Genomic DNA, 11,744 nt, shown 5'->3' with positions numbered 1-11,744 from the left:
GCCGAGTGGGCTGTCGTCTGACAACACGACGCCGCTCTCCGGGCAGGTGTTCCTGAAGTCGCAGGAGTGTCTGGTGAGTCAAGGGCAGATGCAGGTGCTCCAGATGATCACCAAGTCCCAGGTGTTCATCTCTGGCTCCCAGGTGGCTGTGGCCTCCTCCCAGCATGCTGTGCCTGAGGGCAAGCAGGCTGTGCTGAAGCCACTGCAGGGGCCGCGGCCACACCAGCCCCCACCACTGGCACCCACAGTTGACTCCTTCCATCCTGGCCCTGCAAACCCAGAGCCAGAGGGATCCCCGCCCCACAAGAGAAAAACCACGCCCGCCTTCCCCAGAGAGGCCTTGCCCGGCAGCAATAGACGGGACACGAAGGGAGGACCAAAAGTGGCCCCTGTACCATGGGAACCCCCTGGGAATGCAGATGTCTCCTCTCTGGCCAAGCAGCTGAGATCCACGAAAGGGCCCTTAGACCTGGGGGACATCCTCCCCACAGGGGGCCCACGCCAGACCCAGCTATGTGGGGACAATCCTGCCGGAGCCCAGCTCCCAGGGAAGCAGGCCCAGGTGGAGAATGGCCTGGCCTTGGGGGCCATGAAAGGTGCAAAGGGCCCGGCCTGCTCCCAGGGCAGAGGCCACAGGCTCTTCTCTGGCAACATGTGGGCCCAATGTTTCTTGGACTTCCAGAAGGAGAAGGTGAAAATGGATACGCGCTGTGAGGCCTCTCCCAGCCAGGTGGCCATGGCCTCCTTCTCATCGGCCGGGCCTTCAGTGGACACCCCGCAGGACTCAAAGTCCAAGCTGACGATATCCAACAGGATCCAGGTACCTGACTTTATGCTGTGAGATGAGAGACTCACTCATCACTTGTTTCCGAATTTCTGAGGTCCAGACATTTTATTTAGTGCCCGTGAGTCCTCAGACCCAGTTTTACAGAGGGGAAGTGAAGGTTCAGAGACATCATGGCCCCCCACCAACCTTCCCCGCAAAAAAGCCAGGATGAAGGCTTTGCAAAGTCGCTGGGACGCCCCGTGTCACCTTTCCTCACTGAGTTTTTTCTGCCTGTTTTCCTCTTGTCCTTCTCTTCCTTCTGAGTTTGCCCCTCAAACTCTTCAGAGTATATAAAGGTAGAGTCCCTTCCCCCTCAGTATTCCTGCATGAGATGCCATCTCTGGCTGTGGGGCAGGGGTGCCTACATGTGTCAGCACTTGTGCAGCATTAGCCTGGTTCCTTCCCAGGTGGTGGCCACGAGGACCTGGGCACCAGGCGGTCAGCCGCTTCTCTTTGCGACGTGCTCAGGTCTAGCGCCTGATAGCTGTATCCTCTTTGTTTTTAAACAGCTTTAATATTCATATGCCATCTAATTGACCATTTTAAATCACACCATCTGGTGATCTTTAGTAGTACTAACAAAGGTTGTGCACCATTACCACTTTTTCCACCACATTTTTCATCAACCCAGAAATTAACCCCGCACCCTTAGTTGTCCCCCCAGGTCTCCCCATAACCTCCCAGCCCCTGGCACCATGAATCTACCCCTGTCTCTATGGATTTGCCTACTCTGGACACTTCATATAATTGAAATCATACACTGTGGCCTTTCATGTCTGCCTTCTTCCACTCAGCATAATGTTTTCAAAGTCCATTCATGTTGTAGCATATGCCACGCTTCACTCCTTTTTATGTATGAATAATACTCCATTGTGTGGATACATCGCATTTTGTTTATTCATCAGTTGATGGCCATTTGGGTTGTTTCCACTTCTTGGCCATCGTGAATAGTGCTTCTGTGAGCATTCATACAAGTTTTTGTGGAGACATACATTTTCATTTCTCTTGGGAATGACCTAGGGGTGGGATTATCAGTTCATGGGGTAGCTCTGTGCTTAACCATCTGAGAAGCTGCCAGGCTTTTCCAAAGCAGTTGCACCATTTCACATCCCCATCCACGGTGTACGAGGGCTCCAATTTCTCCACAGCCTCATCAGCACTTGCTATTGTCCAATTTTTTTTTTTTTACCATAGCCATTCTAGTGGGTGTGAGGTGCTGCCTCATGATGGTCTGACTCACGAGGCTCTAACGGCTGATGGTGCTGAGCATCTTTTCATGTGCTTATCGGCCATTCATGTCTTCTTCGGTTTGGTGTCTGTTCATATCCTTTGCCCATTTTTGAACCGGGTTATTTGACTTTTGTTAGGCTGTAAGAGTTCTTTATGTATTGTACATACAAGGCCCTTATGAGATGTATAACGTGTAATGACTTTCTCCCATTCTGTGGGTTCTTACTTTATTGATGGTGTCCCTTGATGCAGGGAAGTTTTAAGTTTTGGTAAGTCCAGTTTGTTCTCTGTGTCATCCAAGAAAGCATGGCCTAATCCAAGGTCACGGAGTCACTCCTGTGTTTTCTTCTCGGCACCTTGTAGTTTTAGTCCTTGCATATGCCTCATTTTTGATATGTTGGTTCAGATGTATTTTCATCTTCAGGATGGAAATACCTACCAGCTCCCCGATCCAGTGAAGGAGGAGAGCACGGCAGGCGGATGGTAAGTTCAGAAACCCCTCCCTGCCGGGCCTGGCGGCTCAACCCCTCGGGAGTCCTCTGGGGGCTTTTATGTGCTGGCTTTGGGCCAGTGAGCTCTGGATGCTTCAGCCATGAAGAGGTACATGCCAGGCCACGAAGGAAGGGGGTATCGTCTCCATTTCTGGGGATTCATTGAGAGTTGTCAGTGGATTAGACATAAAAGAAAAAAAAGAAAAAAACAGAGAATACAGGGGTGGAGTCCCCTTCTCCCGTTCTTCCCCCGTGCCGTGTCTCTCCACAGTAACCAGCAAAATGGAGGCCCTGCAGACTGGGCAGAGCCAAGGAGCGCGTATGTCTGCAAGAACTGCAGCCAGATGTTTTATACAGAGGAGGGGCTAATCAGCCATATGTGTTTTCCCAACGACCAGTGGCTGCCACCTCGAGGGAACCAGGACCAGCAGGTGAAGGTTTCAGGACCAGTAGGTTCTGTGCTCGCAGGGTGCTCACAGGCTTTCAGGGAGGGAGTCAGTGGCTGGGTGTCATGGTCTCAGGATGGAGGCTTCCCCCAGGGAAGCCTGGGCAGGGACCAGGGGTCAGGCTGCGCTGCTCTGGGGGGCAGGCCGGTGCTTGAGCCTGGAGCGTCCCCTCTGCCGCCTGCCTACGGTTGCTCTTACGCTGCCATCTCTTCCTGTGTTTAGGTGTCGGGCACAGAGTTTTTCAAGCCTCTGAGTCAGGCGCTGAGGGTGGAGGTGGAGGCACAGAGCCCCGCAGGAGCCGTGAAGCCCCCAGATGGCATGAGCACAGCTCCTCTGGGGATGCCTCTGGGCCCAGTGAGCCGGCCCCCGGGGAGCACAGCCAAGGTGGGTCCTGGTTGGACCACTTTCTTCCCTCTGCTTCCTGCACAACCTGCCAGTGGAATCCATAGGCAGAGCCCAAACCAGACGCCACAAAAAAAGTCTCTCCAGAACAGCTTGGCTTGCACGTTCATTCATTCATTCACCTTCTGGGCCGGCCCTGTGGGGGCAGTGCTGGGGACACCGTGGTGACAGGGATGGCCCCAGCCTGGCCTCCTGGGGCTCCCAGTCCATGCGAGTAGATGAACCCATGCCAGGCAGTGAGGACTCAGACTGGGCTGGGCTGGGAGGGGGAGCAGAGGGACTGAGGGGACACCAGAAACCCTGCCTGAGGAGGACAAGGAGGACTTCCTGGAGGAGGGGGTCAGAGCTGAGATTTGGGGGATGAGGAGCAGTAAGATTGGCAGAAAGAGGGGAGATTGTGTGGAGGTGGGTAAGTTCACAGGATCAGCCATTGCAGCCCGTACTGGAGGGTCCCAACTGGAGAAGCCCCCTCCAGGCAGGGCAGCAGGGTTCATAGATCCGTTTATCCATCTCACGGAGCTGAGGTCATTTTTCATTTTGTCATGCTGTTGCACTGCATCTCCGGCCCCATCTCTAAGTGCCAGTCTTTTTACCAAGTTGACGCTGGCATCGTACATCTCCAAAACCCTGTGTATCACGGCCTCTCCCTGGGGGGGTGGTCACATGAGGAAGCTTCCAGCATCATCCATCCAGGCCAAGAATCCGGGGTCTGGCTCGGGTGTGGTGGCCATGCTCGGCTCCCTTGCTGAGCCCGGCTCGGACAGGGGTGTTGGGTGTTACGTTTCCCTCTGGCTCTGTGGGAAGTGCCCTTGCTGGTGCTCGCACCCCCTTAAAGACTGAGCTGTGCACATGTGGCCCCAAGTCACCCCCCTGTGGCTTTGAATTCTCTTCTCCAGGGACAGGACGGAGACCAGGAGGAGAGAGATGGGGAGGAGACCAGCCAGCCCAGAAAGCAGCGAAAGTGCCCCCAACCCAAGGCATCGTTCCTGCCTCCTGCCCCTTCTGCCTCTGGGGGTCTGGGCCCTGAAGAAGGCCACCAGAGCTGCCTGCAGTCTCCAGTGCTCCTGGGGGACCACTCCCTGCAGGGACTGTGCCCGCGCTCTCCCGATACACCGCCCCTGGTGCTCAGCCCCATCCGGGAGGGGTCTGGGCTGGATTCCAGCACTCTCTGTTCCATGTCCACTCAGGCTGGTCCTGACAAACTCATCAGCAGCAAGCTTGGTGAGTGAGGCTGTGGCCCGTCATCTCTGACCATCACACGGCAGGCCTGCAATGGGCCAGATCCACCTCAACGTGTAGCATTTGGTCCAGGCGTTCTCTCTGGCCTGTGGCTGTGTCTGGCTTGAGGGTCCCATGGCTGCTCAGAGGTATCCCAGGACCATGTGGAACCAGCAGCCTTCTAGGTGCTGAGAATTTTACAGGCAGAAGGGAAATATAGAGGCCATTTAGCCTGACCACACTTCTGCCTGTCCTTTTGAAAAATTTTGTTAGCAGCTTTATTGGCACATAATTCACATATCATATGAATCACCCATTAAAGTATACAATGTGTTTTAGTAAATTCAGAGTTGTGCATCCATTGCACTATGTAATTTTAGAGCAATTTCATCACCCCAGAAGCAGCACTGTATGCATTAGCAGTCATACACCCACTACTGCCCCCGTCTCCCCAGCCCTGAGCAACCACTAATCATCTCTATTCATCATGGACGCACCTACTCTGGACATTGCATGTAATTGGAATCATACAGTATGCGACATTTGGTGTTTAGTTTGTTCATTTAGCATAATGTTCTCAAAGTTCATCCATGGTACAGTGTATACAGTGCTTCAATCCTTTTTATGGCTGAATAATATTCCGTTGTGTGGATACACAACATTTTATCCATTTATAGCTGATGGGTATTTCGGCTGTTTCCATCTTTTAATGGTTGTGAATAATGCTGTTATGAACATTCACATACAAGTTTTTGTTGGACAAAGGCTTTCATTTCTCTTGAACTTATGCCGGGGAGTGGAATTGCTGGGTCACTGGTAACTATGTTTAACAGTTGAAGGAACTGCCAGACTGTTTCCCGAAAAGGCTGAGCCATGGGAATAAATTTCCATGCACATGGCACGCAAGTTCCAATTTTCCACATCCTTGTCAATGATCCTTACCTTTTTCAATTATAACTCTCCTAGTGGGCATAAGATATCTCATTGTGGTTTTGATGTGTATTTCTCCAATGGCTAATGATGTTGATATCTTCCCATGTGCTTATTGTCCATTTGTGTGTTTTCTCAGAAATGTCTATTCAGATCCTTTGCCCCTTTGTAAAATCGAGTTATTATCTTTGTATTACTGAGTTGTAAGAGCTCCGTTTATATTCTGTATGCAAGTCCCTTATTAGATATATGATTTGGGAATTCTCTCCTGTATCATGTCTTGTATTTTCATTTTATTTATGGCATTTGTGGTACAAGAGATTTTATTTTTTGTCACTTGTGCTTTTGGTGTTGTATCTACGGTTTTGCCTGACCAAAAGTCACTTTAAGTCAGTTAAGAAAAGAGAAGAAATATGCAATTATGCTGACTTTTACTCCTTTTTCTTCTAAGAGCTTTATGATCTTGACTTTTACATTTAGGTCTTGGATCAATTTTAACTTACCTTTTCTATATTATGTGAGATAGGAGTCTAAATTCATTCTTTTGCATGGGGATATCAGTTGTTGCAGCACCGCTTGTTAAAGAGATTATTCTTTCCCCCATTGAGCTGGTGTGGCACCTTTGTGGAAATCAACTGACCATAATGATTTTAGATTTTTCTTCTTTTTTCATACAGACAGTTACAGCTATAAGTTCCCTTGGAGCATTGCATTAGCCACATTCCATAAGTTTTAGTATGTTATGTTCTTCTTTCCTTTATCTCAAAATATTTCCTAATTTCTCTTTTGATTTCTTCTTAAATACACTGATTATTGAGGAGTGTGTTGTTTTATTTCCACATATTTGTGAATTTTCCAAATTGTCTCCTTTTATTGATTTCTAATGTAATTCTACTGCAGTCAGAGAACATGCTTTGTATTAAGTTGGTCCTTTCAAATTTATTGAGACGTGTTTTATGAGCTATAATATGTTCTGTCCTGAAGAATGTCCCATGTGCACTTGAGAAGAATATATTCTACTGATGTTGGGTGGAACACACCAAAAATGTACCTATGTCTTGTTTCATTCTGTGTGGTTGTCCGATCCATTACTGCAAGTACTGAAATCTCCAACTATTGTTTTGAATTGTGTATTTCATACTCAATTGTGTCAGTTTCTGCTTCATGTATTTTTGGACTCTGTTTTTAGGTGCATATATGCTTATAATTGTCATAACATCCTGATGGAGTGATTGTTTTTCTCATGATTTGACTACAATGTTATTTATCATCACTGCAATAATTTTATCATAATCTCTATGTTTTTTATTTTAAAGTCTGATTAGCCTAACAGTACCATTCTGCCTCTTTTAAGGTTGTTTACTTGGTATATATTTTCTGACCTTGTATTTTCAAACTGCTTGTGTTTTTTTTTAAATAAACCATGTTTCCTATAGATAATATTAGTTGGATCATACATTTTTTATCTAATGTGACAAACTCTGCATTTTGATTGGTTCATTCAGTCTGGTGTCATTTAATGTTACATTGATATAGGGAGGTTTACATTTGCCTTTATGCATTTCCTTTTCTGAATGTACCTTGCCTTTTCCTCCTTATGTTCCTCTATTCGGGCTTACTTATGTATTAAGTATTTTCTATTGTAACATTTTAATTCCTTTAGCTTTTCATGTTTTTCTTAATCCTTCCTTAGTGGTTCCTCTACAATGTAAAATTACATCTTAATGTCATCAGAATCTCTTCAGATGTATAATAACTTACAGTGAAATACAGAGACACTACTCCTATGGAGCTCAATCTCTCCTAACCATTTGGCTTTTATTATTTATATATGTATATTATATATGTATGTGTGTGGGTGTATAAACCCAGCAATTCATTAATTCTTACATTATACGAATTTGTATTATGGAACCAAAACTGAGAGAATAAAAGAAAGCAAGCATTCTTTATACAGTTTGTTATATAACATTTTTAGTTACCATTTCTCATCTCTTCATTTATTCCTGTGGATTTGAGTTACTGTATGGAGTGTTATTTCTTTACTCCAATGCGTCTCCCCTTTGTTGTGCTGTTGTTGTCGTATATATGTTTATAAATTACAGGCCTGTAACAGTAGTGTTTTATGCAATTACTTTTTAGTTCAATTAAGAAAAGAGAAAAAGTATGCATTTAGACTGAGGTTTATAATTACCTATATAAGTACCTTTAGCAGTGTTTTTTGTTTCTTTGTTTGGATTCAGATTACCATCTCATGTCATATTCTCTTTCAGTCTGAAGAACTTCCTGTAGTTTTTATTTTCATTGTGGATGTGTAATTCACATGTCATAAAATTCATTCCCTTAAAATAAACTATACATTGTTAGTTGGTATTTCACTGAGCTGTGTGTGCAACCGTTGCTACCATCAATTTTTGGATATTTTCATCATGTCCAAGGGAGCCCTGTACTCAGTAGTCACTCTTGTCCCTCCCCTCTCGACCCTGTCCCCAGCTGTAGGTAACCACAAATCTACTTTCTGTCCTGTAGGCTTGGCTCTTCTAGACATTTCATATAAGTGGGAATCATACAATGTGTGCTTCTTTGTGTTTTCTTCCAGTTAGCATGAAAACTTAGGGTTTCACCCATGTTGTGTATATCAGAACTTCATTTCCTTTCATGGCTGAATAATTCTCTCCCTTTAATGTTCCTTGTAAGATATGTGTGCTAGCAACAAGTTTCCTCAGTTTTTATTTACCTAAGGATGTCTTTTTCCACCTTCATTTTTGAAAGGTAATTTGCTGGATATAAGATTCTTGGTTGAGTTTTTACTTCCAGCAATGAGATCATGTTGTCCCACTGCCTTCCAACTGCTGTCATGTCCGATGAGAAGTCAGCTGTTAATCTCACTGGAGTGTACATGTATATCACGTTATTTTTCTCTTTTTGTTTTCAAGCCCTTTAACTTTGGCTTTCAGTATTTTGCCTATGATGTGCACAGATGGAGAGCTCTTTGTGTTTATGCTACATGGAGTTTACAGAGTTTCTTGGATGTATGTACTGTTTTTTGGTCACATTTTGCACACTTTCTGCCACTAAATACTTTAAATATTTTTCTGTTCCTTTCTCCACTCCTCCTTGTGTTCCCATTGCATGTGTTGCTGCACTTATTGATGTCCCACATTTCTCTGTGGCTCTTCGTTTTCTTTCATTCATTTATTTTTCTCTCTGTATTTTTTTTTATTCTTTACTCTTTGTATTTTCAGAAGTCCTAGTCCTCTTCCACATGATCTTTTTAACAATTATTGTTGTGACAAGAAGAGTGAACATAAGACCTACCCTCTAACGAATCTTTTAAGTGTTCAATATAGTATTGTTGGCAGTGCCATACAGCAGATCTCTAGAGTTTATTCATCTTGCTTAACTGAGACTTTACATTCCTTGGTTAGTAACACCCCATTTCTCACAACAATAAACCTGGACATCACCATTCCTCTCTTTTTATATGGATTTGACTATTTTAGATACTATATGTTAAGTGCATTCATGCAGTATTTCTCTTTCTGTGACTGGCTTATTTCATTTAATGTTCTCAAGGGGTTCATCCATGTTGTTGCATATTGCAAAATGTCCTTTTTTCAATGCTAAATAGGATTCATTGTATGTATAAACCACATATTCTTTACCCATTCACATGTCGATGGGCATCTTGGGAGTTTCCACATCTTAGCTATTGTGAATCACGTTGCAGTGACCATGGGAGTGCAGGTGTCTCTTTGAGACCCCGATTTCTGTCCTTCTGTGTAAATTCCCACACTGGGGGGTTGCTGGATCATACGGTAGTTCTATTGTTAGTGTTCTGAGGGAGCTCCGACCTTGCAAGCTTGGAAACCCTGCTTTAAGCTGCTCTACAAAGGCAGGCAGAAGGGGCCCCTGCATCCTTTCCAGTCCGTGTTCTTGAAGCTTTCTGTTGCGTGTTTTCTAGATCTAGTGAATGACGCTTCTGACATCTGCGCATTCGAGGATGACACGGAGCTCAGCACTGAACCGTGAGTTGGAACAGACTTAGAACCTGGGGGGTTCTACCAAAGTGGGGATATTCTTACCCTCCTTGTGTTCCTCAGAGCTCCTTCCTCACAGGGGTGTTAGCTCCTCTCTGGGAGAGAAGTGGTAGATTTCTCTGGGTGTATGTGGGAAGTTCCTCCAATGTTCCTTCTTTCTGGGCATCCCATAGTTGGGCCCACGGGGACAAATGCCCAGGACCCTGGGGACATAGGTAGAACTGGTGATGGCACATGTGAGGCTTGAGTATCCATGGAATGTGACTAGGGGGATGTGGCCATGGGTGGAGAAGCATGCCAGGCATCAGCATACACCTCCCCTGTCCTGGACCCCAAGAGGGGCCCCTGAGGGAGAAGCCTGGTGGTAAAGAAAATTGGAGGAAGGGAGTGGAGCTGGACGGTATCTAGAACACTTGTCCATGTCTGTCGGGGTGACGAATACTAAGCAGATGCATCTGGGAGATGACAGGTTTCCACAGAGCAGGGTTGTGGCCTGAGAGCAGGGCACGTCACACATCTCCGTCTTATTTCCGAATTTAGTCACACGTGTATGTGTCGTGTGTGGCTTCATTTCAGACACATCAGGATAGGAGGCGAGTTTCAGGCTGAGATCCCGGAGCTCCTGGAGCGCCCTCCTGCTGAGACCGGTGAAGATGGAGCTTCTCTCGTCTGGAAGCCATGGGACGATATTACGTTCAATCCAGAAACACCGGATAGAGGTGGCTGAGACATGGGGGCCAAATTCCCCAGGGTAACCCCGCTTCCCTCATCTCCAAGGAGTTCCTCCTCCCAGGTCTCACCTGGACCAAGAAGCAGTATCCCTGGGTGGGGTAGCAGGCTGTGGGACCAGGACTTTTCATCCCGCCCCTCATTCTCCTCATGCAGTAACCAGCCAGGCCATCCTGAGCTGGTGCCAGGAGCAGGGTTTCTGCCCTTCCCCCCTGTCCTTCCCTCCGCCTGCTTTTCAGGGACCTGTGAGGGAGACAGGGACAAGGAGCCCCTCCCTGTGCTTTTGGGGACATGTCCTCCCTGGCATTCACTGACTCCCTGTGTCTCCCATTTCTCACACTTGGCTGGGGACGTTTGCTGGGAACAGTGACTGAACTCTGCAACTTGGCCTGCTCCAGCACGATGCCAGGAGGTGGTACCAACCTGGAGCTCGCTCTGCACTGCCTGCACGAAGCCCAGGGTGACGTCCCGGTGAGCTAGAGGCAGGGGCGGGATTGGTGGGTCCCTGGGAAGACCCTGCCCTGCTGAGGCTGGGGATCTGGTGCATGTAACGTGCCATCTGTGGCCTTCGCGGCTCATGAAAACTGAGAAAGGCCACCCATCCTTTTCCCCAGTGGCTGTGGGGTTGATGTCCTTGTCAGCTGTAGGGCAAGTGTGTAGATGGGGCTCAGTTAGTCAGTTATTTACCTGGAGCAGCAGCAGAGCACCAGGTTCCTCCGAGATCGCAGGGGCACGGGGAGTGGAGTCGAGTAGACTGACTCAGGTCCTGCACTGATCTGGTTTATTGCTGGAGCTTTATCTTTTTAATTAAAAACTCATGTACGAAAACCCCTGATGCAACAAAAATATCTGCTTCCTCCGAGGACCCGCTTGACCATCCTGAAGTTTAGAAAATAAAAAGTCCCACTCTGAGTAGTGGGAAGGGAGGTCAAGTCACCTGAGTTAGGGCCCCAGGAGTCAGCGTTGGCAACTGTACTTTTCCTCAGGTTGCAAGGCAGTGGGCGGCGCAGAGTAGGTGCTCAGCCAAGGAACCAGCACATGTTTGTTGGCCCTCATGAGTGTCGTGGCCCTGGGGCACGGCTGGCTTTGGGGCCCCACTCAGTCTAATGCTCTGCCTCCACCATTTTTGAAATTAACAAATTTTCTAAAAGGGGCCTGTGTTTTCATTCTGTGCTGGGCCCTGCAGGTTCCATGGCCAGTCCCGATCGGGTTTAAACTGGTGATCGAGATAAAATCCTTCTCTGTGGGGCTTACATTTTAATTTGAGGACAGTCAAAGGGAAATCTGTTTTCAAAAATTGTTAGTGGTTAGTGCTATGAAGAAAATACAATGGGGCGTGGCACAGGCAGGGCTCCTCCAAATGCCAGTCCTTGACGAAGGAAGGAGCTGGTGCCGGAATAAATCCGCACACTGCTTCCTTCATCAAGAAAAC

The 11,744-nt window shown here is 47.1% G+C and overlaps 2 protein-coding genes across 4 annotated transcripts in view; both read right to left on the bottom strand.

Moving 5' to 3' along the window:
- LOC130680997 (WAS/WASL-interacting protein family member 1-like) overlaps window positions 1-11,744 on the bottom strand; it is a 285,988-nt gene that overhangs the window by 197,701 nt on the left and 76,543 nt on the right. The gene's annotated exons all lie outside the window — the stretch shown is intronic.
- Window positions 2-11,744, bottom strand: part of LOC130681106 (uncharacterized) — a gene marked incomplete at its 3' end in the record, with an annotated part of 204,334 nt that continues 192,591 nt past the window's right edge. Inside the window, exon 8 of the mRNA XM_057493297.1 lies at window positions 2-173. Coding sequence (XP_057349280.1) covers window positions 2-173 — 172 coding nt within the window. The remainder of the gene's footprint in view (window positions 174-11,744) is intronic.

Source organism: Manis pentadactyla, chromosome 15 (assembly GCF_030020395.1).
Source record: "Manis pentadactyla isolate mManPen7 chromosome 15, mManPen7.hap1, whole genome shotgun sequence".
NCBI lineage: Eukaryota > Metazoa > Chordata > Mammalia > Pholidota > Manidae > Manis > Manis pentadactyla.
This window is presented reverse-complemented; position numbering and strand designations above follow the sequence as displayed.